Below are 27,966 nucleotides of genomic sequence, written 5' to 3' on the forward strand. Positions count from 1 at the left end.
TTGTGTGCACAGACCAAGGCTTGGGTTGCAGCACTTGTGGCTGAGTTTACAGCAGATGTGGTAGCGACAAGGGAGGGAGGTGCCGACGGGATGGAAAGCCTCGGGAAGGCACCTTACGGATAATCTGCAACAAATCCATTCGACTTTGGATTAATCAGCCATGACAAATATCGAGAAGGGCCAAAGGAGATGAGGGGGACACATGATGAGGAAACTGCCGTAGTATAGATGATAGATGATAGAGGTAAACCGTAAGGTACCTAGATGAAACTGCGCTATCCAATGAGCCTGCCTTGTCTACCTGTCTGCTTGCCGACCCGATTTCTTGCAGCTCCATCTTCCATGGGCAGCAATGCTGCTCAGTAACATCGGGTCGGGTACGGGATTGCCGCTTTCTCTCTTCGGTCCTCTCATCGGTCCTTCTCAAAGAGATGAGCATCGGATATCGCAGGCACGCAGGATGATCTAGGCTCTTCCACAGTTTTGTGCTTGCGTGTTAATTTTTCTCCTTACCATACGCTACCTTAGCGCAATTGTTGTAATGTCGATGTCAATTGCAAGATCATCAAAAGTACCAAACAAGGCACTTCTCCGGGTCACGTCAATACAAGCTTCCACACAGCGCTGGGTCAAGATCGACGGCTACCCGAGAGCGAACCAGTCATGATGATATCTCACAGACCTCTGGGAGCTCAAGCGAATGCACAGAGCTGAGGAGACCCTTTCACTCAGAGTCCTTCCCCATCCGTGTCAGTGTCTTACGGCATAGCAATTGGTTCAGATGGATCCCGAGCGGCCGGAACATCGAAGACGCCAAGTCGGCGGTAACGGCCCGTCTGATGGAGACCAGCAAGACAACGCTTTCGGTGCCCGGCATGATGGGATGTCAAAGTCGTCAACCAGCCAGACTGTCAGACACAGTCTATTCGGAGGCCGAAGTGAACGCCGGAACGGTCACCCGCGGAGATGGAGATGGAGATGGAGACACCAGGGATCATGGCAAGACGGGTGCTTACATACGAAACTTTCCACAAGAACAGGAGCTTAAAGTGTGCCCATCACGCCACTCAACACTATGGCCAGCCCGGTCCTATTATTGTAAACCGAACTAACAGTAACATTACGAAGGATTCGGCATCATCCGTACCGTCTACGCGACAACAAAAGAGAGTTTACGTTTGAGCTGCACCAGGGACGGGTCCCTGCAGGGGAAAGGACGGCCTGGCCTGCCACGCCTGGCTTGACTGAGCACAAGTCTCCAGACTCCCAAGAGGCTATCGTAGCCGATCCAAAGTACGAGCAGGCCCCAGCGCGTGCCGCCGCCGCCGCCGCGGCGCCGCGTAGCGTGGCGCCAATCGCATCCAGAAGAATTCTCGCTGATATTCTGGTCCCTCCATCCTTTGCACCTGCATACCGGAGCTTCACTTTTGCATCACTTTCATTTTGACGAGTGCGACAGTCATGCTGTGCTCCGTAATGTACGAATACACTGGGTGGATGCGTTGAACCGGGGGCCCAGGGCGGCGGAAAGCTTGCCGAAGATAAAGGAAACATGAAAGAGAGGAAGGTGGCGGTGATCGATACCATACGGCCCCGATCCACGGTTTTTGGACATGCCGGTTTTGGCCCCCATCCGACGCTACCTTGCGCCTCAGACTTTGTACTCAGAGAGAGAGCCTGAGAGAGGCATCCATTCGGCGGTTCAGCGGTTCTTTCTCCTCCCCTGGCAATGGCAGGCCTGGATGAGACTGGACTGTTCCCCGCCGTCACTCCCTTTACCTTTCTCAGTTTCCGAGGTCCTCTCCGCATGACGTTAATCAAGCCTCATCCAAGACTGACTCGCAAAGCCTGGCGAGACGCCATTCTCTCATTTATTCTTACGCCCGTCACGCCCTATCCTAGTTCTTGCGCCAGGAAAGAACGGCCACCGGCCAGTCCCATAGTTGCCTCACTTCCCGCACCGTCGAGCGACATCAGACGCTCCCCGGAAAGACCAACCTCAAGCTACCTTACTACGCAGCCGTGACAGCCACGGTAGTGTACACAGTAGACTCTTGCTAAGTTGCTCCAACTCAAACCCCCACCGGGGTGTCCACCGGGGTGGCTGAAAGTCAAAGTGGCCGTTATTCTGTGTGTGTCTCGTGGGTTACACTCAACAACGTCCGAATCCCACTGGGTCATCCCCTGTGCCAACCCTCATGTCCTTGGTCTGTGCAGCTTCAAAGAGAGAGACGCATGGTCCACCTCGTCCAAGAGCTTGGCATCTCCCTCGATATCGCACGTGGGCGAACCGGCACCGACAAGTTCACCAACCATCAACCAACCTTTTTCAGCTTGCGTGTGCCTATCCCAACTTATTAACGCGTGGGTCCCGTCAAGGATTTCGAAGACTGAAGTAGGAAGTTTGCATCTTCGGCCCTCTCTCACTCTATCGATTAATCAAACAAAAAGGATTCCATCAAAAAAGTAACGTAGCGTCTCGCCCTTCGGGATTAGGGTCCGCTTCACGCCATCGAAGCCACGGCAGACACCAGTGCCGATCACTGACGCGCCTCGAGCTCGCAGCCGGTAAACTCTAATCCCACGCTTGAACCTTTCAGGGGGGCCAACGAGGGCAGAGCCTAACTGTTTGGGCCTTCATTTGAATCTAGACCTGCGAAAAAAAAAAAAAAAAAGAGGATTACCGCCTGGATGGAAATACCCGCTCTTGTGCGTTGCGTCCCTTTACGAGCTTTTGGGCGTGGAATGCCATCAAACAACGCGACCTCCTGACGTCTTAATCATATCACATTTCCCTTTTCCACCTTCTTTCTGCCTACATTACCTATATTCGTCCCTTGGCCCCCACGCCCCGTCCAGCGGTCCCGGCTCCCGGGACGTGTGGTTTGCCTGCTTCTTCATCGACCGATTCCGTTCTCCACGAAATCCTTCGCGGCCAATCCCCAGGTTTCTCGTTCCCACCGGTCGTCAACTAGTTCCACATCCCCGCAGCTTCGGTCTACCTACTTGACTCTTTGTCTGCCTTTATGGGTTGCGGTTTGCCTGCGTACAATCCAGGCTGGCACTCAACCGGCAGACCCGCGAGGCTGGGCGCAGTCGACCCCATGAGCGATGGACTTTGATGAAGAAACCAAGCCAAATCTGACAACCTTGAACATGAGCTCCAACGTGAGCGTAAGAAGCGAGTCTGTCGGCGCTTTCGACCCTGCTACTCAGCAGCAGAATGGGCCAAAACCGCCCATCAAGCGCAGGTCTCCAATAGCCTGTCGGAGGTTCGTCCTGCTCGCCAGTGCGGCGGACATATCGCGAACTTGACGAGCTAAACTGTGTCCCAGATGCCGTCGAATGAGGAGCAAATGTGTGCATGAGAAGGGACAGCCGCCGTGTAAATCTTGCGCGGAAGCCGGCATACCAGCGAGTGAATGGTACCGTCAGCACCGAGCAACGTCCGTGACGCGATCTCGAAGCTAATCAACGACAGCATCTTTCCCCAACGAGGTCAGCCGGATCTCGACCGCGAATACCGGCATCCTCGTTTGAGAGCTGAGAAGGCCGCGAAACGAGAAGCTGACAAGGCTCGACGTAGCGCGTCAGATGCTCAGGTCCCTCGGGGTCCCGGCGCGCCAGCTCTTCGTAAACCTGCAGACGAATGGGAGCTTCTCCCACCGCTACCCGAAATCATCGACGCAGTTCACGGCTTCACCCGCAAGTATTTTCAGCTAGGTTTCATCCCAAAGGAGCTTTTCCCCCGGCAGCTGCAGCAAGATCACCGATCCGTCAGCGTCTTCCTTGTGCTTGGTATCCTCAGTGTCTCTGCTCGCTTCTCACCAGCCCTGGCCCAGAGATACCATGGGGAGATGGAAGCCGTCGACTTCTTCATGGAACGGGCTAGCAACCTCGCGCTCAACGAACTGTACCAAGAGCCTACTCTAGAGAGATGCCAAGCCTTTTATCTGTTGAGTCTAGCGCAGCAAGGCGGCGGTATGAGGAACAAGAGCTACGTGAGTTCCCTGTAAGGAGTATCAATACGAGCAGTGCTGAACTTCTGCTAGATCAACATTGGCATTGCCACGAGGATGGCCGTCTTAATGCATCTGCATCGCGAAGAGTTCTACAAGATGAAGAATCCCACGAGAGAGATGATTATCAGGGCGGAATCTGCACGGAGAACTTTGGTCAGTTGGACATTGCTTCAAAAGGGAGAGCTCTGCTAACAAATAACCATAGTGGATGTTACACAGTCTGTGATCACGAACGGAGACGATTTGTGGCTTTTGCTAACAACACGTAGGCCAGGACAATCTCCATTGCGGTGCTCTTTCCCCCGTGTCACTAGCTGCCAACGACATCACGGCTCTTCTCCCTAGCAACGAGGAAGACTTTGCCTACGGCCGCGAGCCCTTATCGCGTGCCGCTCTCGAGGACACGCCACCAGCTCGCGAGAACCCTTCACTGATCCACCAGCCATCTCGATCGCTGTTTGCTAGTCTCATGCAAGCACATTATTATTGGGGAAAAGTCGCTCGCCGAGCGTTGGCGACAATGAAGAGCGCCAATCCTTGGGACCCGACAAGCGAGTACGCCATTACAGCGAAGCAGATCCTGAGTTGGGAACAGCAGCTTCCGCAAGATCACCGATGGAGTATGGTTCTTCTCAAAGGGCACAAGTCCGTTGGCGAAGATCTGGTACGTGCCAAATTTCACCGCAGTTTGACTTAAAGTTGACATATTAGGCCTACCTCGGTGTCACGATGATAACGAAACTCTGCAACATTGTGCTGAGGCGCGCATATCTCGAGAAGTAAGCCCAAGCACCCTTTATCTCAATTCCTCCTCAAGTAGTGACCGGATTAGCATCATCAAACCAGACGAGAAGGATATGCAGCGCAGGGCATTTTTCGCCAATATGTCCGATGACCTCTTCCGGAATGTGCGAGAGCTGTACGAGCAAATCGATGCTCAGTTCAGCGTCAGATCCTCTGAGGAGGGTGTGGGAGCTCAGATGGCGTCGTTCTGCGTCTACAGCTGCGGCCTTTTCTCGACCTACCTGGTCAAGTACCGGAACAGTGAGTACTCAGAAGCCGTGGACGTTACCACATGGCTAACCAAACTAGTTTGTTCCGACAAGAACATCGTCGCGCAGGCTCCGAATATGCTCCAGCGGTGCATGTCCATTCTCATCGAATCCAAGCAGACTTGGCCCCTCGCCTCCCGCTGGCTCGAATCGCTGGAGCGCTTCTCGCGTGATCCCAAAGCAGCTGCCTTCAGTCTCGAGGGTAGCATGGCCGACGGCGTAAGTTCCTACATCTGCTATCACCCAGTAGTGCTCGAGAGGAAAAGCTGACGAGAATCATATCAGAACGACCGAACCCTCCGACCGCTCCATCCCTCGCCATCCAACTTCACAAAGGGCCCACGCACCGAAGCACCCAAGTATCAGCTCCCAGGCCCGCCGACGACCCCCTTGAACGAGAAGAAACCGGTGCCACTACGGCACAGCAGCATCAGCAGCAACGCATCCAACAACGTCCTCCCTCCCCCGAGCCCATCGCCGAGCCTACAACAACAGCAGCAATTGCACCAGCAACACAGCTCTGCCTTCCCGTTGCCGCCGCTCATGAGCACTACCCACCAACAGCAGCCCCAGCTCCATCACCAACAGCCACATCAACATCATCAACCCCTCTCTCCACACCATCAGCAACACCACCTGCTACAACATGAGCCTCAACCGCACCAACAACTCCATCAACAGCAACGCCAGCACCATCCACCGACACCCCAGATGCAACAACAACACCACCACCAGCACTTCCCCCCAGAACTACATCCCCAGTTCTCACCACCCCTCTACTCCCAAGCCCCTCCGCCCTACAGCCCAAACAACGGAATGGGCATGCTCGTCCAAGCAGCCGCCTTCGACACAACGAGCCCCATCCTCGGCGCGCCGGCGCAGCTGCCTCCGCCATCATCGACGAACCCGTACGATCCCAACACGGCCGCGGCGGTGGCGGCGTTCTACAATTCGCCGGGCTCCACCTCCATCGTTCTCGGCCCCGGCACGGACGGCTTCGAGTGTGAGCTCCAGAGCTGGTTCGACGGCACGGCGCCGGTTCAGGCGACGAGCTGGATCGGGAACGGGGCGGCTGGCCTCGGGTGGTTTGGGTCCACGTGAGGTGTTCACACTGAGTTGATGGCCCCCATCAAGGCAGAAAGAGACGGAGAGCAAGAACAATTCAGAGAAGACGAGAGAGAGATTGAAAGTGTGTGCGCGTGCGCGTGAGGAGGAGAAGTGTTTTTTTCTTCGAGCGTCAATCTGAGCGATTCAGTCATTTCCTTTTATACATCAACCCTACTTAATCACACCTAGAGATTCGGCGCCAGGTCGGAAAAAACAAGGAAATGGGGGGAGGGGGAACACAGAAGAAGGAAAGTCAACAATACTTGGCAACTAAAATTGGAGGGGGGCCGGCGCAACATCATAGACGGAAATATGAACCTTCGGGTCTTTGGGTCATTTTGGAGCCAACACCTAGCCGTCATCTCTTATTTGGTATTGGGTCGCTTCATAGCTTCATACATAGTTTAGATCGAGATACCTGAGTGAATTGAGTGCGTTTCTTTACTACAAGACCATTTCGTGTGAGGTGTATCTCATCCCATCAGGTGAAGCGAAACCTCACTCGCGTTTTGAAACTTGGACTGGGGCTGAGAGGCTGAACATTGGAGCGGTGCCGTGCGACGAACCAAGGGGGAAGAGGAAAAAAAAAAGGGGGGGGGGGGGACGGAAAGAAAAGCGTTCCTGCTAAAATTCTTGGAAATATTATGTCTCCTCAAAGGGGGGTTAGTCTCGCAAGATTAGAATCATACACCCTTTACCCAACGGATATTGGATTGTAAAACGTCCAAAAGACTACGAAGTACGGCGCTTCCAATGGCGAACTAAATATCCCACGGCCGCTTGGGATTAGGGAATAAAGTAGGAATAAAGTATCGAGGCAATAAATACCAGGAGTGATCTTCTCTAGAATTCCAGAAAATGAGTTGTACATGCCTAGAGAAGATGTGTCACAAATACTGGTAATCAGCAACTGACGACACCGCTCATCGCGGTACTAAGTCAGTGTAGACTGTAGTCCTGTTAGAGAGAGGGTCGATCAACTTCGTAACGGTACCGTAACGAGTAGGATGTAATGATATCGTCTAGCGAAAGGGACACGTTCGTACGAAAAACCTATCCACAGACTTGGCAAATTTTCTCACGAAGAGTATTGGTCATGACGACCAAACAAATCACACTTCATCTCACAACACGACATCGCATTCACGCACTTCAGAGGCTGAAGGGGGCAAAACTCATTGAACTTCTACGACTATCAATCAGTGCTAGACATGAAGCCACTTGACCTCGTCATAAGCACGTTGTGTGCCGTCTGTTTCTTCCTCTGCAGGATCCGTCTTTCCTCGCTGCGCCTACACTCTCCTGTGATTTGCCCATTTCGCAAGGCCATTTCTTTCTCATCCGCCCGCCGAGTGCGCGCGAGTCTTCTTTCCGATGAAGGAAAAGATACTCCGACGAAATCGCATACAAGTATGGCCTAGAGCAGAAAACCTCCAGAGAGGCTAAAGGCTCTTCCTTTCCCGGCCCACCTGATCACTTGACCAGGTTGGTTCGTCCGAGTTGGGATATGGCCGACTCCGAAATGTGTGTTGACGTTGTTCATGTCCCCGTCTCTCATTGCTCTCGTTTCCCTGTTGAAGGATGAGATCAAACTCCAGGTTCCATCTGAGGGAAACTCCTTCTACATGACTTTTAGGTCGCCAATGCGCTCTCTATGCGCGGCGTACATGACAATGAGGACTCCCGCCTTCTCTCTAATCCAGCCTTCCGTCGCGAAAATCAAAGTCCAGAAGATAACAGCCAAGGGGTGGGTGAAGTGGTTGAATAAGGGGGTGCAGTTTCGTGATGTGATATGGTGTACTGGCAAGGGGTATTGGGGTAAAATTAGTCCTGGGGTGGTGGTGCAAGGGTGTCTATATACACGCGAGGGAGCTCCGTGTCTTTCGATGCTGTGTTGTGGCAAGAGCTGGGATTGGCTGTTCTCTCTCTCTCCTCCGTTTGACGCAGATCCGGGTTTCGGTAGAGAAACCGGCTGCTCCAGGATATGTGCTGGGCTTGGGGGTTAGGTGTGAATAATCAAACAAGTCGAAATACAGCTTCAGCCTCAAGCTTTACAAAGCTCAAGTCTGCGCCATGACGCTGGAGGAACCGCCAAGCTGGCGCTTGACCTGTTCGCGTGCCCAGCGAGCGGTCTCGATGGTTCGGGGCTGGAACTCGCGGTTGGTCTTGGTCTCCTTGATGAGGGCAGTGAGCCACTCCTGGCGGAAGACGTCGACAAGCTCGCCGTTAGGGTAGGCCTCAGCAAGGTCGCCAATAACGCCCATTGATGCACGCATGAGGGCCTCGCTACGGTTCATGTCGCTGGCAATCATGTTCAACAGCTGGAAGATGGAAGGCACGTATTGCTGAAGAGCAGGAGCTGCAGAGATGTGTTAGCGGATAGAACAGCAACTGGACCGATATCATGATCAGGTGAGACTCACTCTTGCCACCGGACTTCATAGCTCCGATGATACCACCCCAGGCATCCATGATACCCTCGCGAAGAGAGATGACGTAGTCGTACATCTCGTACGGGCCCTCGGGGCCGGCGTTGACAGTCGCCGCCTGCTGCAAGACCTGAGCGATGACGGACAGATATGTCTCAAAGTGGCCACCAATGGCGCCAGCAATGTCGCCGAAGCACTGCAGGATAGCAGGCTTGAACTGGTTGCTTAAGGCGGTGCTCTGTGAAAAATGTTAGCAAGGCCCTTCTCACACATACAATGCCAACTCCATGTCGCATCCACATAAAGGTGGATGACAACACTTTGAGAGCCGATTGGCGGTGATGACGTACCTTGAGGTTGTGAAGCAGGTGGTTCATGAAGTTGTCGCAGTACGGCTGGCTACGCTCGCCAAGGGATCGCGTCAGATCGCTGACAAGACCGATAGCCATGGAGCACAAAGCGGGCTCCTCCTGGTTTGACAGAGCGTTGTAGAGGAAGGGTGTGAAAGCTTCCATGTACTTGGAGAAGTCCTCCTCCATGGCGTTGGCCAGAGCGCTAATGGTAGCGAAGATACCATCGGGAACGCTAGACTTGCTGCCCACGGTGCTCAGAATCTGGAGCAGGGTCTGCATAATCCTGTCGCCCTGGGGAACAATCTCCTTGTCGAGTCTCTGGATAATGGCCTGAAGAACAGTGCACAAGCTAGTTTGCATCTCTTCCAGCATGATCCTGTCTTCGACACTGACGACCTGGGTCTGCATGGGAACGGTGCCCTCGAGACGCTCAATAACGACGCCGGAAAGGGAGGCGATGGGCTGCATGCTCTCGCTGGCAGCATTCTGCACAAAGACGTTGAGAACCTCGTAGGCGGCGGTGCGGACGTACGAATCGCAATCGGGGCGGGCCGTGAGACCAAGCAGGTTGGTGACACTCTGGTTGAAGTGAGGAGTGAGAGGGTTCTGGGCGGCACCAAGGTCGCCAGAGAAGCGCTCGGCCAAGTTCATAAGGGCCCAGCAGCACGAAGATGCTATCTTTGCGCTGCTCATGAGACCGTTGAACAGGGAGCGAATGAGAGGGTCAAGGTGCTGGTTAGGGTCGATGCTGTCGGACACACTCTCAGTGATACGACCAAGGGCATAGGCGGTCGAGTCCTTGACGTGCAGGGAGCTGTCGTCCATCATGCCGATCAGGATAGGAAGAGCCTGCTTGACGATGGGGTCGAGAACCTTCTCATCAGGGCCATCCATGATGGCGCCGAAAGCAGAAACGGCGGCATCACGGTGGTGCCAGTCTTCGGCACGCAGGTTGCCCTCAACGAATTGCAGCACGGGGCTGATGATAGCGGCACCGATGGCCTGGGCGTAGAGTTGAAGACACTGGTAGGCGGCGCGGGCCAAGTTGTACTCATCATCGGCCGCATCCTCGTCCTGCTTGGTCAGAAGCAGAAGGAGAACGGGCACGACCTCGTTAGCTGCTACGCGAGCGAAGTTGTAGAAGGGTCTCATCTGGTCGGCGCTCTCGACCTGGGCGTTGTCGTCCTCGATACCGATCTCCTCCTCGCAGACGGTGCTCCAGAATTCAACAGCCAGCTTGGCAACGTCCTCATCCGAGGACTTCATGCCCAGAATGGTAAGGCCGAACAGAGCCTTCTCCATGTAGAAACGCATGTTATCGTAGTAGAGGCCCATGATGCGGTTAAGGCATCCAAAGGCGCCCTGCTGTATCCGGGAGTCATCGGCCTGGGTAGCCTCGCAGACAACCTGCATGATGTAGTTGCGCTCGCCCTCGTGCTTGAAGTTGTTGCCAACGAACTCGAGCGAGTCTCCCAAGGCCGTGATGGCGGCCAGGCGAACCTCGAGGCTCGTCTCCTCCTTGCGGGCACCCTGAACGACGGCGGTCAGGATGGCGTTGGAGTGGGCAATGAGAGCTGTTCGCAGATCGGGATCTTGGCTTTCGCAGATGTAACCGATCGTGGTCAAGGAGGCCTGCTTCTGGTGTTCGCCACCCTCGCTGATGTTCTTAACGAGGATACCCATGAGGTCCTGCCACTGACTTCTCGGCAACTCGATTGAAGCGATGGAGGAGATGACCTGAGCAGCTGCCTGACCGGCCTGGGAGTTGGAGGAGCCGAGGGTCTGCAGGGTCAAGTTCTTGACCTGCGTCTTCGTCTCTTCGTCGGTCTGTTGGAGCCATTTTGCCTGGAGCTCTTGGTGACGGGCAAAGTCACGGGCAGTGAAAGCGTTCTTCAGGGCGAGACCTGCGGCGGCACGAATGGAACCATCGGCGTTGTCGTTTGCAAGCTCTTGGACGAGGGTTGCGAGGTATAGGGGCTGTTGGAAAGGGTGGTTAGCAAATTTGCCAGCGGCGGTGGGGGGAGGGGGGACTCGGGATGCAAAAGTGGGCGGGCACGTACGAAGTTGTTGTCGGCTGCTTGTGTAAGTTGCTGCTCGGCGGCGTTGCGCAAGTTCGCGTCTGTTCAGAATGTTAGCATGGCCATGGAGGGTTGTGGCAGTTTGGTGATGCGCGATGTGAGGGCGGAAGCCAAGATGAGCAGGTTCTGTTCACATTGCCCTGGCGACAATTTAGGGGAGACAGGAGGGGGAAAGGATTTGCTGGCGATGCAAAACCTGGCAGGCGCAGTGAAGAATGAACGAGACCAAATGAGGACGAGGACGTGAAAATAGCTTACCTGGCGACAGCGAATTGGCCAAAACTTGGTTGATCTCTGAGCCCGACATGTTTGCCGCTCTCAATGTGTGGTGGTTTGAAGGAGGTAAGGCTGAGCCAGTGCCGATGTTTGGAGAGGTTCGGAGGGGGGCTCGTTGACAGGTTGCACGTGTCAGGAGGTGGGAGGGAAAGGGTTCAGCAAGGCACCGCAGCTGAGGTCAGAGCAAAAGCGGGAGACGCGGGGGTGTTCTGCTGCGGCGGGTGGTCTAGGCAGAGAAGACAGGACCAGAGGTTTGGTTTGGTTGGCGTAAGGTGGTGTGTGAAGCGGGCGCCAGGGGCAGGGTCGGCAGTGCGTTGAGAGAGCAGCGACCTGGAGGATGGATGGGTGAGAATGACCGGAACCGAACGAACGGACGGCTGAGAGGGAAAAGGAAGCGAGAGAGAATGTGCCTGTATTGTATCTGTGTGAGAGAGAGATGACAAAAAAAGGATTCGCTCTGGATTCCGAATTAAAATGATGCGCCAAAGGACGATGTCTCGTGGTAAGGCCTTTTGCAAGAATTAGAGGGCGTACCGTAAAGAAAAGATGGTTGCGACAATAAACAGGCGCGGAAACCGGGTGGTGAGTAATGTGAGGATTTTTATGGTTTTATTTTTTTGCAGTCTCTTCCCTTTGGGTTGGTGAAGGAGAGGAAAAAATAGGAGCGGGACCTTGACGAGGTTGTTGACGATCTCAGGCTGCCCAGTTACAGTGTTGAAATGGCCCGCTACGCAGTTCTAGGGTGCCGCAATAAGGTCAGGTAGGTAAGTACCTCAGCCAGGGACATAAAAGCAGCAGGAGCGATAGAGGAGAACAGTGGAGGACGGGAAGGGAGGAATGACGGTGACAGTGGAAGCATTAGAGACAGCATACAATGGGCGGTGAATACGCATATTCCGCTGGGAAAGGGCACCTCAGGTAGCAGCAGTGGATGTCTACTCGTCACCTTTACTGTTTTTTAGTTCATTTTTGTTGCTTAGGTGCAGCAAGGTCTTGTCTACCGATACCTACTGACGGAGTACCTCATGGACAATACCTTACCTTACCTTCCATACCTTACAGTGCGGGACATGCAGCTCCAAGAGGTACCCGGCATCCATCCAATGGACATGCAAAACCGCCACTTTCTACAGGCTGACGAGGTGACCCGACGGTGGGCAGCCGATAGGGGAGCAAGGGCAAAAAAGAAACGACTGAAAAAATTAAGACGTCGTTAAATGAGTGTGGGGAAGGAGAGAGGTTTCTGATGCACGAAACCGAGGAGGGGTCGTTTCCGTCTGCTTCTAGCTTCGTCCGCTCCTGCGTTTTGGATATTGTTGCCGTACCTTCCCTATGGCTTGGACAGACGAGGAAGGCACGGAAACGAGAAACACTCTTTCCATCTGGAAGAGGACATTTGACATCTTCAACGGCACTGCAAGTCCGTTTGAAGTGTTGCTTTTCTGGCATCCCGTCTATGGTGTCTTTGAACCGTTCATAAGACAGCAAGGGACATGCTGAACTTTCGGCCAAAATATGAATCAACCGAGGGCGGGGAGGGGCAGAAAGTGAATCAAAATAATGAATGAGGCACTCTGTTTTTCCCTTTCCTATTGCGGCATGCCTTTGGCGCCGTGTGGTCCCGCCTCACCTGTACGTATCCGACGGTTGCCTGGGACCAGTCAGAAGTTAAGCGCTCATCACTTAGTACTTCTCTTCCGGTGGATACTGAGTCACATCTCAAGTACCTCCAGATCATCGAATATGGCGTCTCCTGTCTTCGCTCCATCTAAACCCAGATTCATTTCACCAACACCGAAAAGACAGACAGTGAGGCTAACCTCATCAAGGCAGAAACCCCACACAATAGACGGGGAGACTCACAATGGGGCGTCAGGGCTGCAGCTGCGCATGGCGTTGCCGGGCTGCCTTTTGCCCCCTTCGCTTCGTTCTCTCTCAATATCAAGAGTCAGCTATGTTTTCCTGACAGAGACACGGCCGTGGAGAATGCATAAAAATCAAAAATGAAATGGTCTTTGTTCACAAGAATCAAATTCAAATTGTGCACTACGGAGTATTTACTTTTGCAAGCTCCTAGCTCAGCCAAGTCGATGGTAATGGTCAGCAGCCCAATCCAACGCTGCCCCTCTTCTCGGCCCATGTTCCGTACCTACCTTGCTTCACTACCTTACCTTAGCTGACTAGGTATCCATATGGGAGCACTGGAAGCAGGACAAAGAAAAGTACCGCCGGGGTTGAGATAGAGACCATATTCGGGGGTCTTGAGATGACTGTTTGCTTACCGAACCCAAATAATGCAGGTGCGTAAGGCTGCTGGCCGCTGCTGCTTTGTGTAGTCGCTGTCGTCGGTCCGGTTGGATGACAGCCCCCATCCGAGCCCGCAAAAGGTCAGCTCGACGTCATCTCTTTCCCAGGCACCTGGATCCGAGCGCCTGCCTTGGCCTTAAGTTCAACATTCCGCGATTCACGTTGCAAGTTCTGGTCATCTGACTGTTTTTCTGTGGGCACGACTTAGTGAGGTCTCAATGGAATAATATAGATCTTGGCTTGCTGAAGATTGGCCGAATTACCTGCTTGGTGAAAACCAGTGTCAATATTGGTCGAAGGAAAACGACGGGTGGCCCATCAAGTACACCTCGTGACATGGTCTGAAACGTTCTTTGAATGGACTCACTGCTATGTCCTTCGGGAGCAAACACTTGGACTAGCTCTCGATCTCGCCTGGTATCCCACAGGGTAAATACTTGTATGCATCGTGAAGTCTGAAGAATCACGGGTTGTAGCATACGGCTGCTACGTAATAGACGGCTATTAAACTCAATCAACGCTCATTCATGTTATTTTTCCCTCGTCCTCAACAACAGTGTATCGACAGGATTACAATTCATACGCCTACCTCGTGGCATGGTAGTCTTCTGTAATCCGCTTTAAACATGCCACCTTGTGTGTGTATGCTTCTTGGATGACCACAATTGCCACATTTGAGAGTAACGTAGTCCAGGTCAAGAGTAACCAAGCGGTATGAAGAATACAAGCGCGGTCGCCCCTCCGTAGATAGAAGGATAGTTGCCCGTGTGGCAAGGGTCTCTTCAAGATCTCTAGTATTGTTTCCAGTCGAGTCGGCTCTTGAATGGCTATGAGGCAGAGCTGCCTCTCGGATCCCTAGTAAATTCTTACTATTACAGCTTCATGCCGTTGCTTGTACCTCCTTTCCGTTATTCGAAGAGGAATACTTTCGAAATAATGAGGAAGCAGTCTCACATATGCTGCCTTTCAAACCTCTACCCAAGCCCATTCCCATACCCTCTTACATCCACCGCCGGAAACCCCCCGCTGGAAACCCCCCGCTGGAAACGTGAAACAGTGACATTAGACTGGGCGATCGTGCCCTTCACATCCTCCAGGCTAATTATGTGCTTAGAAAGAAAGAACTAGGCATGGACCGCCTCAGATTCTTTATATCGTAGGGGAACCTCACCTGATGCTCCAAGGGCAAGAAAGACACAACCAAGAAGGATGAGGATCACCAGTCTCTAGATCTAGAGTACAGACTGATCCACCCAGGACCCCGAATGGAGCTTAGGTCTATACATCGACACTCGATATGCACCCGGTCTTGAAGCTCTCTACCGCCTCGATCACTGGTTAATAAAGCGAACACGAACCATGACTAGATCATGAGCCCTGTCCATCTACTCAAACTCCTTCAGGTCTACTAGTCCTGTTTCAAACGACAACAAAAGATCCCCCATCCACAGGGGGGATGAGAAGAACAGTCCAGAGGGAGATCATCCCAGACCTATAAAACCCGCCGCCGTGCCGCATCTATTCTTCCCTCGGCAGGCGACCAACGAAGGCCCAGGCGGAAGAGGAGCAATGCGGCTTGGTGCGAAGTTATTGGCCTGACGTCGCGTTGACGTTGGCTATCTACGGCCCTTTATACTAGATCGTAACAGAGCTCCAGGGCAGGCTCTTATAGCACATCCACTGACAACCCCCCTCTTCTCCCCTAGGGTGTTCATCTCAGAATACGGCCAAGATGGCAGATAGAGTACATCTATAGGTAAATCCATAATCATCCTAGCGACAACCTTTTGGTCTACTACGAGGACAAGTCGGGGGGTCCTGCATAGCTACCTTCGGACCAGAAAGACCGAATGTCTTCTTACGTCGGATGCCTCCCTCTGGCAATCACAATTGCACACAAGGTGCTTGCAGAGCTCTCGTTTTACTTGACTGGTGATTGTTTTTATATATAGACATGAAGATACCTACCTACCTAAGATTGAACTTCCAGCATTAGAACTTTCAACTTTTCACTGACAGCCTTCGACTTCCATAACGAAGTCTGTACATATCGCAGAGAGAAGAGGTTATGAGCGTGGGTCGATAAAATAGACAAGTCTTGTAGAGCCCGCGTCTTGAACTGTCGCCAGCTCACCTTCAGCTCCGATTAATCAGTGAAGGGGGAACAAACCAGCATACTTTGAGACGTTTTTTCCATTGACACGACTGATCAATATAGAAAGGGACAAGACCCCTCGCACATGTTACTACATCACCGGCAATCGACATAGTATCATCTCATCATACATGCCATTCGTTTGTCCTTATGTTTTGTGACTATCTCTCTTCCCCCCTGGATATGCATTTTGAACCAAACTTTTCTCATGTCCCTATATGCTTGAAAAACAAAACCCTTACTCGATGGTAATTCCATTCCCTTCCCTTACAAGCCGTTCGCCTTCTCTTCCAGGACGGATACAACACTCGGGACCTCGCCGTTGGTTCCGTTCGGTGTCTCAAGGTCCAGCTCCTGGCTCATGGATCTTGAGGGGATAGGCTTTCCGATGATAGGGCTACCGGGGCGGCTGCCAACGAACTGTACAAACGAATATTAGTACTCAGAGTAATGTAGAGATAAAAAGGGGACTCGACTTACGTTGCTGGCGGCACTCAACAAGGCCGTCAGAGAACTCTGGACCACATCCTCGTGGATGCCGATACCCCAGTACTTCTGCTTGGTGCCGGTGGCCGTGCACTCAATGTACGTGGCGGCCTTGACATCACGACCGGCACCAATGGCGTGCTCCTTGTAGTCCTCGACATCCAAGGTGACGCCCACGCTCTTGAGGGCGTTGGCCAAGCTGGAAATGGGACCGTTGCCGCGGCCGCGCAGCTTGTACTCCTTGCCGTCGATGGAGACGACGCCCTCAAACACACGCTTGAGGTTCTTTGTGTCCTGGGTCTTGCCGGGCTGGGGCGGCGCCGGGGACTGCGAGCGGTCGGGCGCGATGCTGTAGTCGACAATGGTGAAGCGCGGGTTGTCGCGGAGGTAATACGTCGACTCGAAGAGATCCGTGATCTCGTCCGAGAGGAGCTCGCGACCGAGCTGGTCGGCCTTGTCCTGGACAACCTTTGAGAAGGCGACTTGCAGGCCGCGGGGGAGGTCGAGCGAGAGCTTGCGCAGGATGATCCAGGCGGCGCCGCCCTTGCCGGATTGGGAGTTAACGCGGATGATGGCCTCGTAGGTGCGGCCAATGTCGGTGGGGTCGAGAGGGAGGTAGGGGATTTGCCAGTGCTCGTCGTTGGACTTGACGGTCGACTCGCGGACCTGGAAGCCCTTCTTGATGGCATCCTGGTGGGAACCGGAGAAGGCGCAGACCACGAGGGAGCCGCCGTAGGGGGCACGGGGGTGGACGGGGATCTTGTTGCAGACCTCGACCATGTCGATGACGCGGTTCAAGTCCGAGAAGTCGACGTTGGGGTGGACGCCCTGCGTGTACAGGTTCAGACCGAGGGTGACGAGATCCACGTTGCCGGTGCGCTCGCCATTGCCAAACAGGCAGCCCTCGACGCGGTCGGCGCCGGCCATCTGAGCCAGCTCTGCGGCGGCGACGGCGCATCCGCGGTCGTTGTGGGGGTGGAGGGAGACGGCGATCTTCTCGCGCTCGGTGACATTTCTGCAGAAGAACTCGATCTGGTCGGCGTAGACGTTGGGGGTGGACATCTCGACGGTGGCGGGAAGGTTGAAGATGATGGGGACCTCGACGGTGGGCTCCCAGGCGGCCTTGACGGCCTCGCAGATGCGGACGACGAACTCGGGGGAGGTGTCGGAGAAGGTCTCTGGGCTGAACTCGAACTGCCAGTTTGTGCCGGACTGCGAAGGGTCGTCCTTCGTCAAGGAGCGCACCAGCTTGGCGCACTTGACGGCGAGCTCAACGCTCTCGTCTTCGCTGAAACCAAATACTACCCTGCGGAAGCACTCGCTCGTGGCGAGGTAGATGTGGACGATGGCGTTCTTCGCACCCTTGAGGGACTCTACTGTCCTTCTGATGAGGTCCTCACGGCAGGGGGAGAGAACCTGGAGGTATACATCGTCGGGGATGGCGCCGGGGGTCTCGATGAGGCGACGGGTGAAGTCGAAGTCGGTTTGCGAGGCCGAGGGGAAGGATACTTCAATTTCCTTGTAGCCCAAGTCGCACAGCATCTTGAAGTAGCGCCACTTCTCGTCACCGTTCTGTGCAAGAAAGCCATGTTAGTGCCGCCGCTTCGAGATGCTCGAGGAGACCATGGAGCAGACGAACCATTGGGTCAACCAAGCTCTGGTTGCCATCGCGCAAGTCGGTCGACAGCCAGCGCGGGGCTTTTGTGATGGTCTTGGAGGGCCATTGACGATCCGGGAGGTTCAGAGCCGGGAAGGGCTTGTATTTCTTCCACGGTTCCTTGAGCCTGGTATCACAGCAATGTCAGTATGAGATCTCCAGGGCAAGTTGTGTCTGGTTTGTCGTGTGGTTTTTGGGCGGCATTTGAGTCACCTACATGGGCATCTTGGGCGAGTGCGGGGCAGATTTTCAAGTAGTGGACGGAGGGGCGGATCTGTTCCTGGTGGGATGGCGTCACAGTTCGGTTTGGAGAAAACGGGAGAGAGATAATAGCTTGACCGACTAGAAGAAGCGAAAAGGTCAGAAGCTAAAGAGGGTATTTGTAGAAGAAGAGTCGATGGGATTGTACTTCAGAGTCAGGGGTGGAAGGGAAGGATAGGAAAGGGAAAAAGGATTGAGTCACAAAGTTCGTAGTCGCAAAGATCCGGGGACTACGAGCACGGAGGACGTGGAGAGACATGGCCGGCCCCCCCTCTTCCACCAGAAACGGCATCAAGGGCAGGGAGCGGACCAAAGGTGTATGCATGTACCTCACACGTTGACAATGATTCAATCTCTCGCTATTACTTGTATTTTATTTTGGATCTTTTGTTTTGCTGGATTGGATAGAATCTTGTCATTAAAGCGGCCACTCGCATGTCTAGACTTTACCATCACTCCACTTACTGCCATTGCCTGTCACCGTATGGCACAACTACACGCACCTAGAAGACTTCAATCCCGTCCCGCATGCCGGCCGGGGAAAACAACACAAGGCACCATCAAGGCAAGTTATCAAACCATTGGATGGATGTACATGCAGTCTGCCCTTCCCGCAGCGCAGGGCCGCAAATCGCTGCCCAGCTCCTTCGCATTGGACGAAGGCAGTTGCACCAGCCGCAACTGCCACCCAAAATCTCTTTTCTATTTTCCATAACCAAGAAAATCTTTTTTACTTTTCTTTTTTTACCCTCCTTCGCCCTTTCTCCAAATTCAATGTCAAGGCGGGGCAACGCCCGTGCCCACAGTCTCCACATTACGCCCTCTGGGACGCCCTCTCGACGACATTCAACGGTTCTGATTGGCTGGTGTCACCGGTCGCGGATGGCGGGGTTAGTAGTTGCGCATCAGCAGGCGGGCAGGCACATAGGAGAGCGATGCTGTCATCGCGGCCAATTGCAGTGCAACACGGCTATTACTCGGCCGTCACACCAATAGTTGTCTGTAGTCAGAATCGCACACTCCTATCAATTCCGTTCTGGCCTTCGTCTGATTTCTCACTCGTGGTAGAGGCTGCATATACTGACTCGTCCTCATCGTTGCAAGTACTCGAAGAAGACGGTCACTCCTTGTAAAGCTCGGCCGCATGATGCCCTTCCAGAACACTTGGAAACCCACTACAGCACCAAGCTTGCTGTTCAATCTGAAAGCCATATTTGATAATAGACACTACAAGGGGAGTTGTCGTTGAACGCACCTATGCCGAACCTAGCCGCCCGTGTAATCCAAGCACATCTCCGAACATCGCTCGCAAATTATTCAAGTTTTCCGCAAGAACCCCACGGTTAACTTATCGTGCGCCAGGTGGTGACCCGGAAACTAAGGAAAGGAGTCGGTGATGGGGCGGACGGGCCCACTACCCTCTTAGCACCGGCCGATGACCGGCTCGGTTTGTATCGCACGTCAACAACCCCTTCACCGCGACTCTCTCCACGATCGATGAGGCTGATCGATCCAACCACAGACCTTCCAATGGAAGAGGTTGGATTTGACTTGATGCGGCTGACTCGGACCTTCAGACTTCTGGGGTCTCTCGAACAAGCCGATGGTTTCCAGAGGCCGTGGCTGATGGAGTCAAAGTGGTCTGGGACGTACGTCCCTACAGGCTGTTCCTGATACCGTACGTGCCGTAAGGTAGTCATCATCTTCCGGCTGTGGGAGATGTGAGCGACCCTGAAGCCCTCTTGAAATATGCGACCATAACCCCCAAAGTAATTCCCTACTCCGACTACAAGAATTTGACACGTAGCACACACCATCTCCAGGATTCGATGGTGATGAAAGCAACCACCCTCGTGTCACTCCAGCCGTTTGGCGTAGGTACTTGACCACGCCAGCTCCGTCATGGGCTGAGTCACAGCTGAACCAGATGAACTATATGTCTCAAACTCCGCATATCCACTTGCGACTTCCTCGAAAAAGTCGTAGGCAGCTGGCAACGTCGTCTATCAAAGTGTTACCCCAGGCACCATGAGTAATTAAGATGCGGAGTGAATGGCTGAGAAGCCGCTTGCTGGTGTCTCTTTTCAGGGCACATACTCCGTACACTGTTTCTTACTGAGAAGGCGTACAGGAACGGGGTCTGGTATACGTTGAGAATTGACAGCTTCGTCACAATATTCAGGGTATGCATCAGGTCGCGCAATGGTCAATTGGGAAGCGGGAAGTTTGTTTGAAATCTGATTGACGTCTTCGTCTAAGTAGGTCTATCTTCATGACAGGCGGGTGCTATTTACAACGACAGGGCCACATCGATCTGCTGCTTTGTCTCGCAGTGGGAGATGTGCTCTGCGTATGGGGGGATATATACGTCCAACAATTAGACAAAATGTCTTCCCAGGAAACCTGAGAGACCAGAAAAAACTGCCCGAGGCAACCGGAGAGAGAGTGTGTCCAGAGTCCACTTTTTCATCCCATGTGTTCAGCCCCAAAGAGTTGGTGTGTGAAATATGTACACAGTTAGAAGAGAGCGAGCCATTAGTGACAAGGCATCGGCCGTGAGAAGCATGTCCATGTCGATCTGATCCTGATGATCCGCAAAATAAGGAGATGGTAAAAAACACTGCGCTTTTCCCCGCTTGGTACCGTTGACGCCCAAAGACTTGAAAATCATGTCCACCCCGGATCTTTCGTGGGGTATCTTTCTTCTTCTCTCTACCACGTAAAACTCTCCTCCACAAAGTCGACCACTGTGCCCTCGTCTTGCACCTCTCTCACCGCAGATCTCACATCGTCAGCGAGAGCGCCGGGGCCGCAGATGTGGACGCACATGGCGCCCTGCTGCTCCGACACCTCACGCTTCATAATCAGAGGAATGTTGGGGCGACCAGGGAACATCTGGACTGTGTTGGATGCCGAAACAATCTGCTGAGAGTTCTGAGGGCGAGTGATGTACAGCTGGATACGGAGGATGTCCTTTCGGTTGGGGAGGCGAAGAATGGTATCCATCCAGGGACGAACCCACTCAAGAGCCTCATAGTCACGGACGATCCAGACGAGGGTGATGCGTCTCGTGGCAACACTGCCGTTGTTGTAACCATCGATGAGGGGCTTGAGGTAGGAGATACCGTGGGTGATACCAGTAGCGCCGGCGAAGAGCACGGCGTGACCATATGAGTCGAGCGAGTGGTGGCCACTGTAGGGACCTTCAACACAAGCCTTCATGCGGATGGCGCGGTCACCGCTCTGGCGGGCGACGTTGTAAAGATCACGAGTAAAGCCGCTCTGAGCACCGATGATGAAAGAGATGGAGGTCGTCGTGTTCTTCTTGTCAATGGCAGTGAGCGTAGCCTTCTCCTCGTCCACTCCAAGAGGCAGCGAGCGGTGGTCAGGAATATGCTCAACCCAGCCGATGGAGAATGGGTGGCAATCCCAGGGGCGGATGTCCTTGAATCTCAGGTAGGCGTGAGTGCCCGGCTTGACGTCGACGTAGCGAGGGAGGTTCATGGTGACACGAGTGCACTCGCCAGGAACGGCTTCGACAATGGCATCGGTGGTACCGCGGTCAGACCAGTTCATGTAAGCGACACGAACAATGCGGGCCATACGCTCAAGGAACCAGAGAATGAAGATAGCAATCATCCAGGGGAGTTGAGGTAGGCCACCCGGGAGGCCAGCGACGGCGCAGTGGATGTAGGTCATCAGGAAGATGAAGAATGCGAGGATGATGTGGACGTTGAGGAAGGTCTCGTAGAAGGCGTGGCGAACGGGCGAGAACGACAGGATCATGATGACAATGAGAGCAAGCGTACCAGCCATGCCCGAGCCGATGAAGAGCTCGTTGGACATCCTATGCCAAACGCCATCCCATCCGCTGTCGGCGATCTGGACAATCAACCAGGCAATAGTGTGAAGGACAGCCTCGATGACAGACATGCGGCCAACCCAGCGGTGAAGAAGGTTGTAGGTGTCGAAGCTGACGTGAAGCATGCCGATCAATGGGTTGTTGCGGCCGGCAAGAATGATGAGCGGCACCATGTTGACGACAGAGAGCGTGCCGGAGCGACCACGGAGTTCGGCGCAGAAAGAGTACAAGTTGGCATTCTCCCAGTTCAGGAAAAACATGTAGACCATGTTGCTGGCGATGTAGAATCCGAGGATGACGCTGTGCATGCGAGAGGGCAAGGTGCCGATGCCGATAGCGCTCGAGAGCTTGATCTCCTTGTTGTGGCGCTTATTCCAGAGGGGGGCGTACATGAGATGTTTCTTCAAGCTGGGCATCCAGTTCCACTGAGCCGTCTTCCAGTAGTTTTGCCTCTCACCCTCAACCGACATGGCCGAGACATGACGAAGCTGGGCCCAAAGGATACGGCTGATGGTGATAACCAGGACGACAATGGCCATTCCACCGAAGCTAGCCCAAAGCATGTCCTTGAACAGCATGTTGACGGGCTGGTTTACACCAGCGAGGTTGGAGTGGTAAGGAGAGATGGTGGAGGTGGCCTCGGCCGCCCCTGTCGTGGCAGCGGCATGAGCACGCTGTTGAAGGATCTGGGTGGGGATAAGATCCGCCACCAGGCCAGCGATCCTGCGCCGGTGAGAGTCCATCTGGTCAGATGTGTTGTTTTTGTTTGCTGTGAATCTCAAAAGTCGAGTATGAAAGGTGAAGGAGTCTTCGTTTCTCACGAGGACGTGAGATAGATAGCCTCGATCGGTTGGGCTAGGCTAATTTGCTGGAATGGTCCGGCAGGCGCGAGAGCGAGAAGTCGGATTGTTATCGAGAAGGGCCGGTCGGTTACAATGTCATTGTGCTTCGGGTCGAGAGCAAAGTGACAAAGAAAGAACGGGGATAGCAGGCCTGATCCGAATAAGTGAAGCGGAAGCCTTTGTAAGTATCAGCACAGTGTCGACGGTGACGTGTGATGAGTCGAGGTGGTGCAGGAGACCGAGTCACTGAGGAATGCGTCCAACCTCGAGGTGAGTGATGTGCGAAGCTGTATGACGGAGCGTCAAGTCAACCAGGGGAAAAAAATCCGGATGGTCGTTGCGTCGATACCCTTGTGCTGATCGTTTGCCTGGAAGCGAGGGCGGTCGGTGTATTGGCGATCCAAATGAGGTCAAGGTCGATCTGTATCTGGCCGAGCAGCAACCGGTTGAACAAATTGAGAAAAAGGCAGGTGGCTGAAGTTGACGTATGAGAAGACGGGGGACGAAGCAACGTCAATATATTGTGCGTCTCTCAGGTGGTTCTTCGCAGTGTCTCGTGCCGCGTCCTTTTCGGAATCGTGGAGCCGGAATCCCTTCTGTCGAGTGTGGAGAAGTTGGGCAGGTGAGGGTGATGGGGATTTTCAAAAAAAAAAAAAAAAAAAAAAAAAAAAAAAACCTCTGAAAATGCCCGGATTGCTGGATGACGAAGATGAAGTAAAACAAGACAACGGAGACGTTGACAATGTCTTGAATGTGATGCGTAGCGCGAGCTTTTTTGGGTTGTCTTGGAATGAGAGGAAAAAACGAGTGTACACCGCCGCTGACGGAGTTGGATTGAATGGGAAAGAACGAGCGTGGGTTTGTTCGATATTCGAAGGCAGAACCGAGCGCTGATTTGCCGAAAGGGAGGGAAGAGGGGTGTGTGATCAACAAGCGAGTATTCTCACGTGGTTTTAGTGAATGTGGAAATGGTTTTCAAGGAAGGTGCAAACGATGCAAAAAGAGCAAGAAAGAGCGTGAGGGAAGGAAGGTGCAGTGAGGGTGGTGATGTGGTTGTAAGTTCCAGAGTGAGGTTGGAAGGGTCGGGTTCAACGGTCGTTGTTTCCGCTTTTGCCTGGCGTTTGGTGGGTGGTGTTCGTCCAATGACCTCAGATGTTCAGTTCCCCCTGCTGTGTGTTTCGCGCTCTCTCTCTCTTTCTTTCGTTGCTCAGTCTTTTGTTACTCGAAACAAGTCCAAATCGGTATCCACCAAAGAAGAAGAATACGTGTAACGTCGTCGAGTGTTGTCCAGCCTCTCTTTTGCAAAGAAGAAAAAATAGTCGAATTCCAGAATTCCAGTCGAAAGCGAACCGTCTCACCGAAAGGAGACCGAAGAGAGTCAGCGTGACAACGGGCGAGGAGAAACAAAGAGTGGTTGGATCACCAAGCGTGGAGAGGGCGATTAAGGTACTTTAAAGAGACTGGCTGGGACGGGCCATGAAGGACCTCCTGCGAGCCACGACGGGGCCGGGGGGGACCCACGACAGCGCCGCCGAGAGGCTCCTCTCCTCCTCCTAGCTCCTCCTAGGTAGGCTCTGGCTCCTCTTGGGGCGGCCTGGACTGGATGCTGCTGGGCTCTAGCTGGGAAGGGCAACATGGTCCATTCCCAAATCCCCCCTGGATCTGAGGTGGCGTGCAAGGGCAAACGGGAATGACTGGATCGACTGGACCTCACAGCCCACGCTTGACTGGTTTCTGCCAGCTTCTTGCTCATCTATTCGCAGGTACACACAGGCTCCAGCACTCCCAGCTGGCTTCGGCAAGTATCCGTTACCAAACCAGGATACAGATACAGACAGATACGGGGACTCCTCTGCGCCAATGACCTGCCGAGCATTCTCACGAACGAGACGACGAACCAAGGTCGGGCATGGCAAGGCATGGCACAGCTTGGTACCTGCGTGGCCCTCACATACGCGGTGCGCTAGCCATGTACCCCTTTTCCACTCCGCGGCTACGTGCGACTGCCTGGTCAGCTTGATACCAATTCCAGTCCTACCACCTGAACCGTATAGAGTACTACAGACGCGCAATTCTCAACTCAATGGTCAAAAAGAGGAGCAAATCCAAGGGTACCAAGACCACATCTGCCCACCGAGCTGTCAGTCTAATCCTATTCCGATCCTTTGGTTGCTGGAATGGAATCACTGCGCCTTGCACATCGACCCACGTACCGGTGTTGCTCATGCCAGTGCCAACTGATGACCCCGGCGGAGATGGCGAATGGAGCACGGAAAGCAAGTCAACGATGCAGGAACAGGAATAATCCAGGGAAGCAAAGGGACTTCGCACTTTGTGCAAGACTGAGGTGAGAGTGGGATAAAAGGAGGGGGTTCATGGCCAGCGGTCAAGAAGAGGCAAGTCGCTCACGGTAAACGCAGGGATGTCACTGACGGGGGGATACGTACACAGGCACTTTATTCTGTACACACAGGGACAGGCTCTGAGGGAGTCGATCCCTGGTCGCCAATCATTGAGATCCAGTATTACCGTTCGCTGGGGCTGAAGGGATGGTCCCTAGCTATTCGGCCGCGTTGATTACCATGATTTCCATTCGCTTCTCTCGTCTCTCGACAACCCGGCACCTTAATTGTTCTTCCGGGGACCATTCGTCGTCGAATCTTTATCTTGGGACCGGTGGAATGCTGAGGGATAATATGTTCTCTCCTTCATCGCCAGATCTCATGCCGCAAACGGTCTCACCCTACGCCTCGGTCATCCCAAAATCAGGAACTTGGGGTCCTCAGGGTCTACGGGTCAATGGGAATAGGCTGTGCTCGCTGCACAATTGCAAACTCTGCTGATTATTCATGGCTCGGTAACTCAGGACATCGCTGCAACAGGCCATTGCAGCTCCCTTGGCTTCTGCTGGGCGATTCCGCCGAGCCGTCATTCCTGGCCAAACACGCAGTCTGAATGGCCCAGTGTTTCCAGGCTTTTCGCCATCTTCCCGACCCGTAAGCGATTTGACTGGTCAAAATCAGTTGTTGGGCTTGCCAATGTGGCAGCGTTGCTGACTGGACTGGGTCGCTCAGAGGGCTTGACAGCCAGCCAAGGGGCCCTCATCCAGGGGCGAACGGACACAGGCTAGGAAATGACAGGGGAAGAGACCGGACGAACAAGGATACTGGCTCGGGTGAACACTCGCCCTCGACCTATCGGCTAGTGCCAGCTGGACCAGTTCGCGTAAGATGCCAAGCACAACGACCAATCCTTCTCATGAAGTGCTGCTGATTTGCTGCTTCTCTGTCATGGGTCCGACTGAACCTGAAGTCGACATGTCTCCTCGGCTTCGCACATGGCACGAAGCTGCAGGAATTCTCGACTTGCACAGAAGATCCACCAAAGCGACCGAACACGACGGGCCTCTCATCCACCGTCCAACAAGGCCTCCTCTGCCCAGCCGCCAAGGAACACATTGAGATGAAGGAAAAGAAATTCCAACCATTGGCTGGGCCACCGACTTTTCAATCCAAAAGACCCCGTGGTTCCCTTCGTGGTCTCGTCTTGTTGACCCCATGAGCAGACCGTTGGAATTGACTTGTCTGGCCGGCCAGTGTCTCCCAGGCCAGAGACAATATTGATAATGTCCTCATCCGTTAGGATTCCCGTTGCTTCCCATCGGTCATCCGTATCTTCGGGCCCTGTTTGGCGCCAGGCTTGATCTGGTTCACTGAGTTGAGATCCAAGCCGAGACCAAAGCCGTTCGGTCCAGCGCCACGAGGTCACCAACGCAGGCTACTCTCGATTCTGCATACTAGTGTGTCAGAAGGCATCCGGATTCCGATGTGGTGTGGAACGGTGACACAGACATTATTCAGAAACGGGGCCATAAGATGTGCAGCTATCGTCGTATCCATTTTGGACCCAACCATTTTCCTCCCTTCCGAAATTCTGGAAGACACGGCAACTGACGCTCGGGTGATGACGAACTGATGGGTATTCAATGGAAGAGGGAATTCCCAAAAGGAGTTCGAAAGCAAAACCTACCACCCACTCATTGCTCAAGCTGTCTGAGCATGTGAATCAGCCCCTCGTTAAAGTCATGAATCCACGTCTCAGGCATAATGCTGTGCCGTCCCTCTCGGCCGATTCTGCCGTGGCATTCACCTGACGTTCCGTGGTACCGCGCCGGAGGTTTCCGTGCTTTTAACTCATCAACCAAACTATCAAACCATCTTCTTCCTTTGCCACGACTGACATCAACGGCATCCCTATCTCGTCTCCCCTGCAAGTTGCAGCTCGCAGCCGAGGGATCGTAATCGAACGTTAGTCGGATCTCCAGCACTACTAGAACCATCCAGTCGGCTGTTGGACAGATGTTATCTACCCCTCAATAAAATTTAGACTCATACGCTTGTCATTGAGGACTCCTGTCACGGCTGCAGTTCGCGGAGTCTGTGTGGTCTGTCAGGAGTCAAAGCTCGGTCTGATCTTGATAGCAATCAACCCTTTCGGCATAGGGCACCCCGGCCTTCGCATGGCCCCCGAACAGCAACCAAGCAACGAAGCCAAGATACATAGTAGAGTGTATTCACGAGGGGACTCCATCGGAGACGGAGCGATGAACCGACTGGGTAAACCATCCAACGTTCTCGTCTCCTTCAAAACACCAGCGAATTTTCTTCAATCGCGCCTTTGGACCTCGCAATTCTCGTCCAGCCGCATACAAATTGCGGGATGTGACGGCGTAGCCGTGCCCGCCGGGGTTCCAGCTCAGTTCAGCGGGGAGTCCCTGTTAAGCGTCGTTGCAAACAAATTAACACACCCGAACATCCTAGCACTCGGCCTCGGAGCCAGATTCCGCATAGAGGCGTCTTCCCTCCCTCCAGGGCCAGGCTCCCAAGTTCAACGTCCACCATGGGTACTTGGCATCCTCGCAACCGCCTGGCCGGGTCGACCAGATGGGCCGCAGTATCTACTTCGTAGAGGGGCCGAAGGGATTCTGCGAGGGAGCAAGCCGCCCGCTACCAGGCGCCAGCGACCTACCAACATGCCTGAGAGGTCTGCGAGGTCTGGGAGGAGGCCTGGAAGAGTGCA

At 53.8% G+C, this 27,966-nt stretch overlaps 4 protein-coding genes across 4 annotated transcripts; 1 reads left to right on the forward strand and 3 right to left on the reverse strand.

The window, feature by feature from the left end:
* Positions 1–2,845: 2,845 nt before the first annotated feature.
* Positions 2,846–6,289, forward strand: BDZ83DRAFT_77604 (uncharacterized protein). The gene is made up of 9 exons (XM_060515460.1): positions 2,846–3,272; positions 3,336–3,425; positions 3,482–4,001; positions 4,053–4,175; positions 4,228–4,240; positions 4,292–4,686; positions 4,734–4,801; positions 4,855–5,293; positions 5,360–6,289. The coding sequence occupies exons 1-9, from the start codon at positions 3,112–3,114 to the stop codon at positions 6,173–6,175; spliced, it is 2,625 nt and encodes an 874-aa protein (XP_060359864.1). The 5' UTR covers positions 2,846–3,111; the 3' UTR covers positions 6,176–6,289.
* A 1,952-nt stretch (positions 6,290–8,241) lies between these two features.
* Positions 8,242–11,348, reverse strand: BDZ83DRAFT_589010 (armadillo-type protein; the record flags this gene model as incomplete). The annotated part of the gene is made up of 5 exons (XM_060506194.1): positions 8,242–8,540; positions 8,605–8,848; positions 8,961–10,940; positions 11,024–11,082; positions 11,300–11,348. 5 exons carry the CDS (start codon positions 11,346–11,348, stop codon positions 8,242–8,244), a joined length of 2,631 nt encoding a protein of 876 aa, XP_060359865.1.
* Positions 11,349–16,179: 4,831 nt separating this feature from the next.
* Positions 16,180–18,537, reverse strand: BDZ83DRAFT_637151 (2-isopropylmalate synthase). Its single transcript, XM_060509288.1, has 3 exons — positions 18,140–18,537; positions 17,905–18,049; positions 16,180–17,837 (listed from the first exon to the last, which is right to left on the reverse strand). The coding sequence occupies exons 1-3, from the start codon at positions 18,145–18,147 to the stop codon at positions 16,215–16,217; spliced, it is 1,776 nt and encodes a 591-aa protein (XP_060359866.1). The 5' UTR covers positions 18,148–18,537; the 3' UTR covers positions 16,180–16,214.
* Positions 18,538–20,895: 2,358 nt separating this feature from the next.
* BDZ83DRAFT_756668 (ferric reductase like transmembrane component) lies at positions 20,896–22,788 on the reverse strand (the record flags this gene model as incomplete). Its single annotated transcript, XM_060514780.1, has 1 exon — positions 20,896–22,788. One exon carries the CDS (start codon positions 22,786–22,788, stop codon positions 20,896–20,898), a length of 1,893 nt encoding a protein of 630 aa, XP_060359867.1.
* Between the last annotated feature and the right edge of the window lie 5,178 nt (positions 22,789–27,966).

Source organism: Colletotrichum acutatum (genome assembly GCF_030867785.1).
Source record: "Colletotrichum acutatum strain CBS 112980 chromosome Unknown BDZ83scaffold_134, whole genome shotgun sequence".
NCBI lineage: Eukaryota > Fungi > Ascomycota > Sordariomycetes > Glomerellales > Glomerellaceae > Colletotrichum > Colletotrichum acutatum.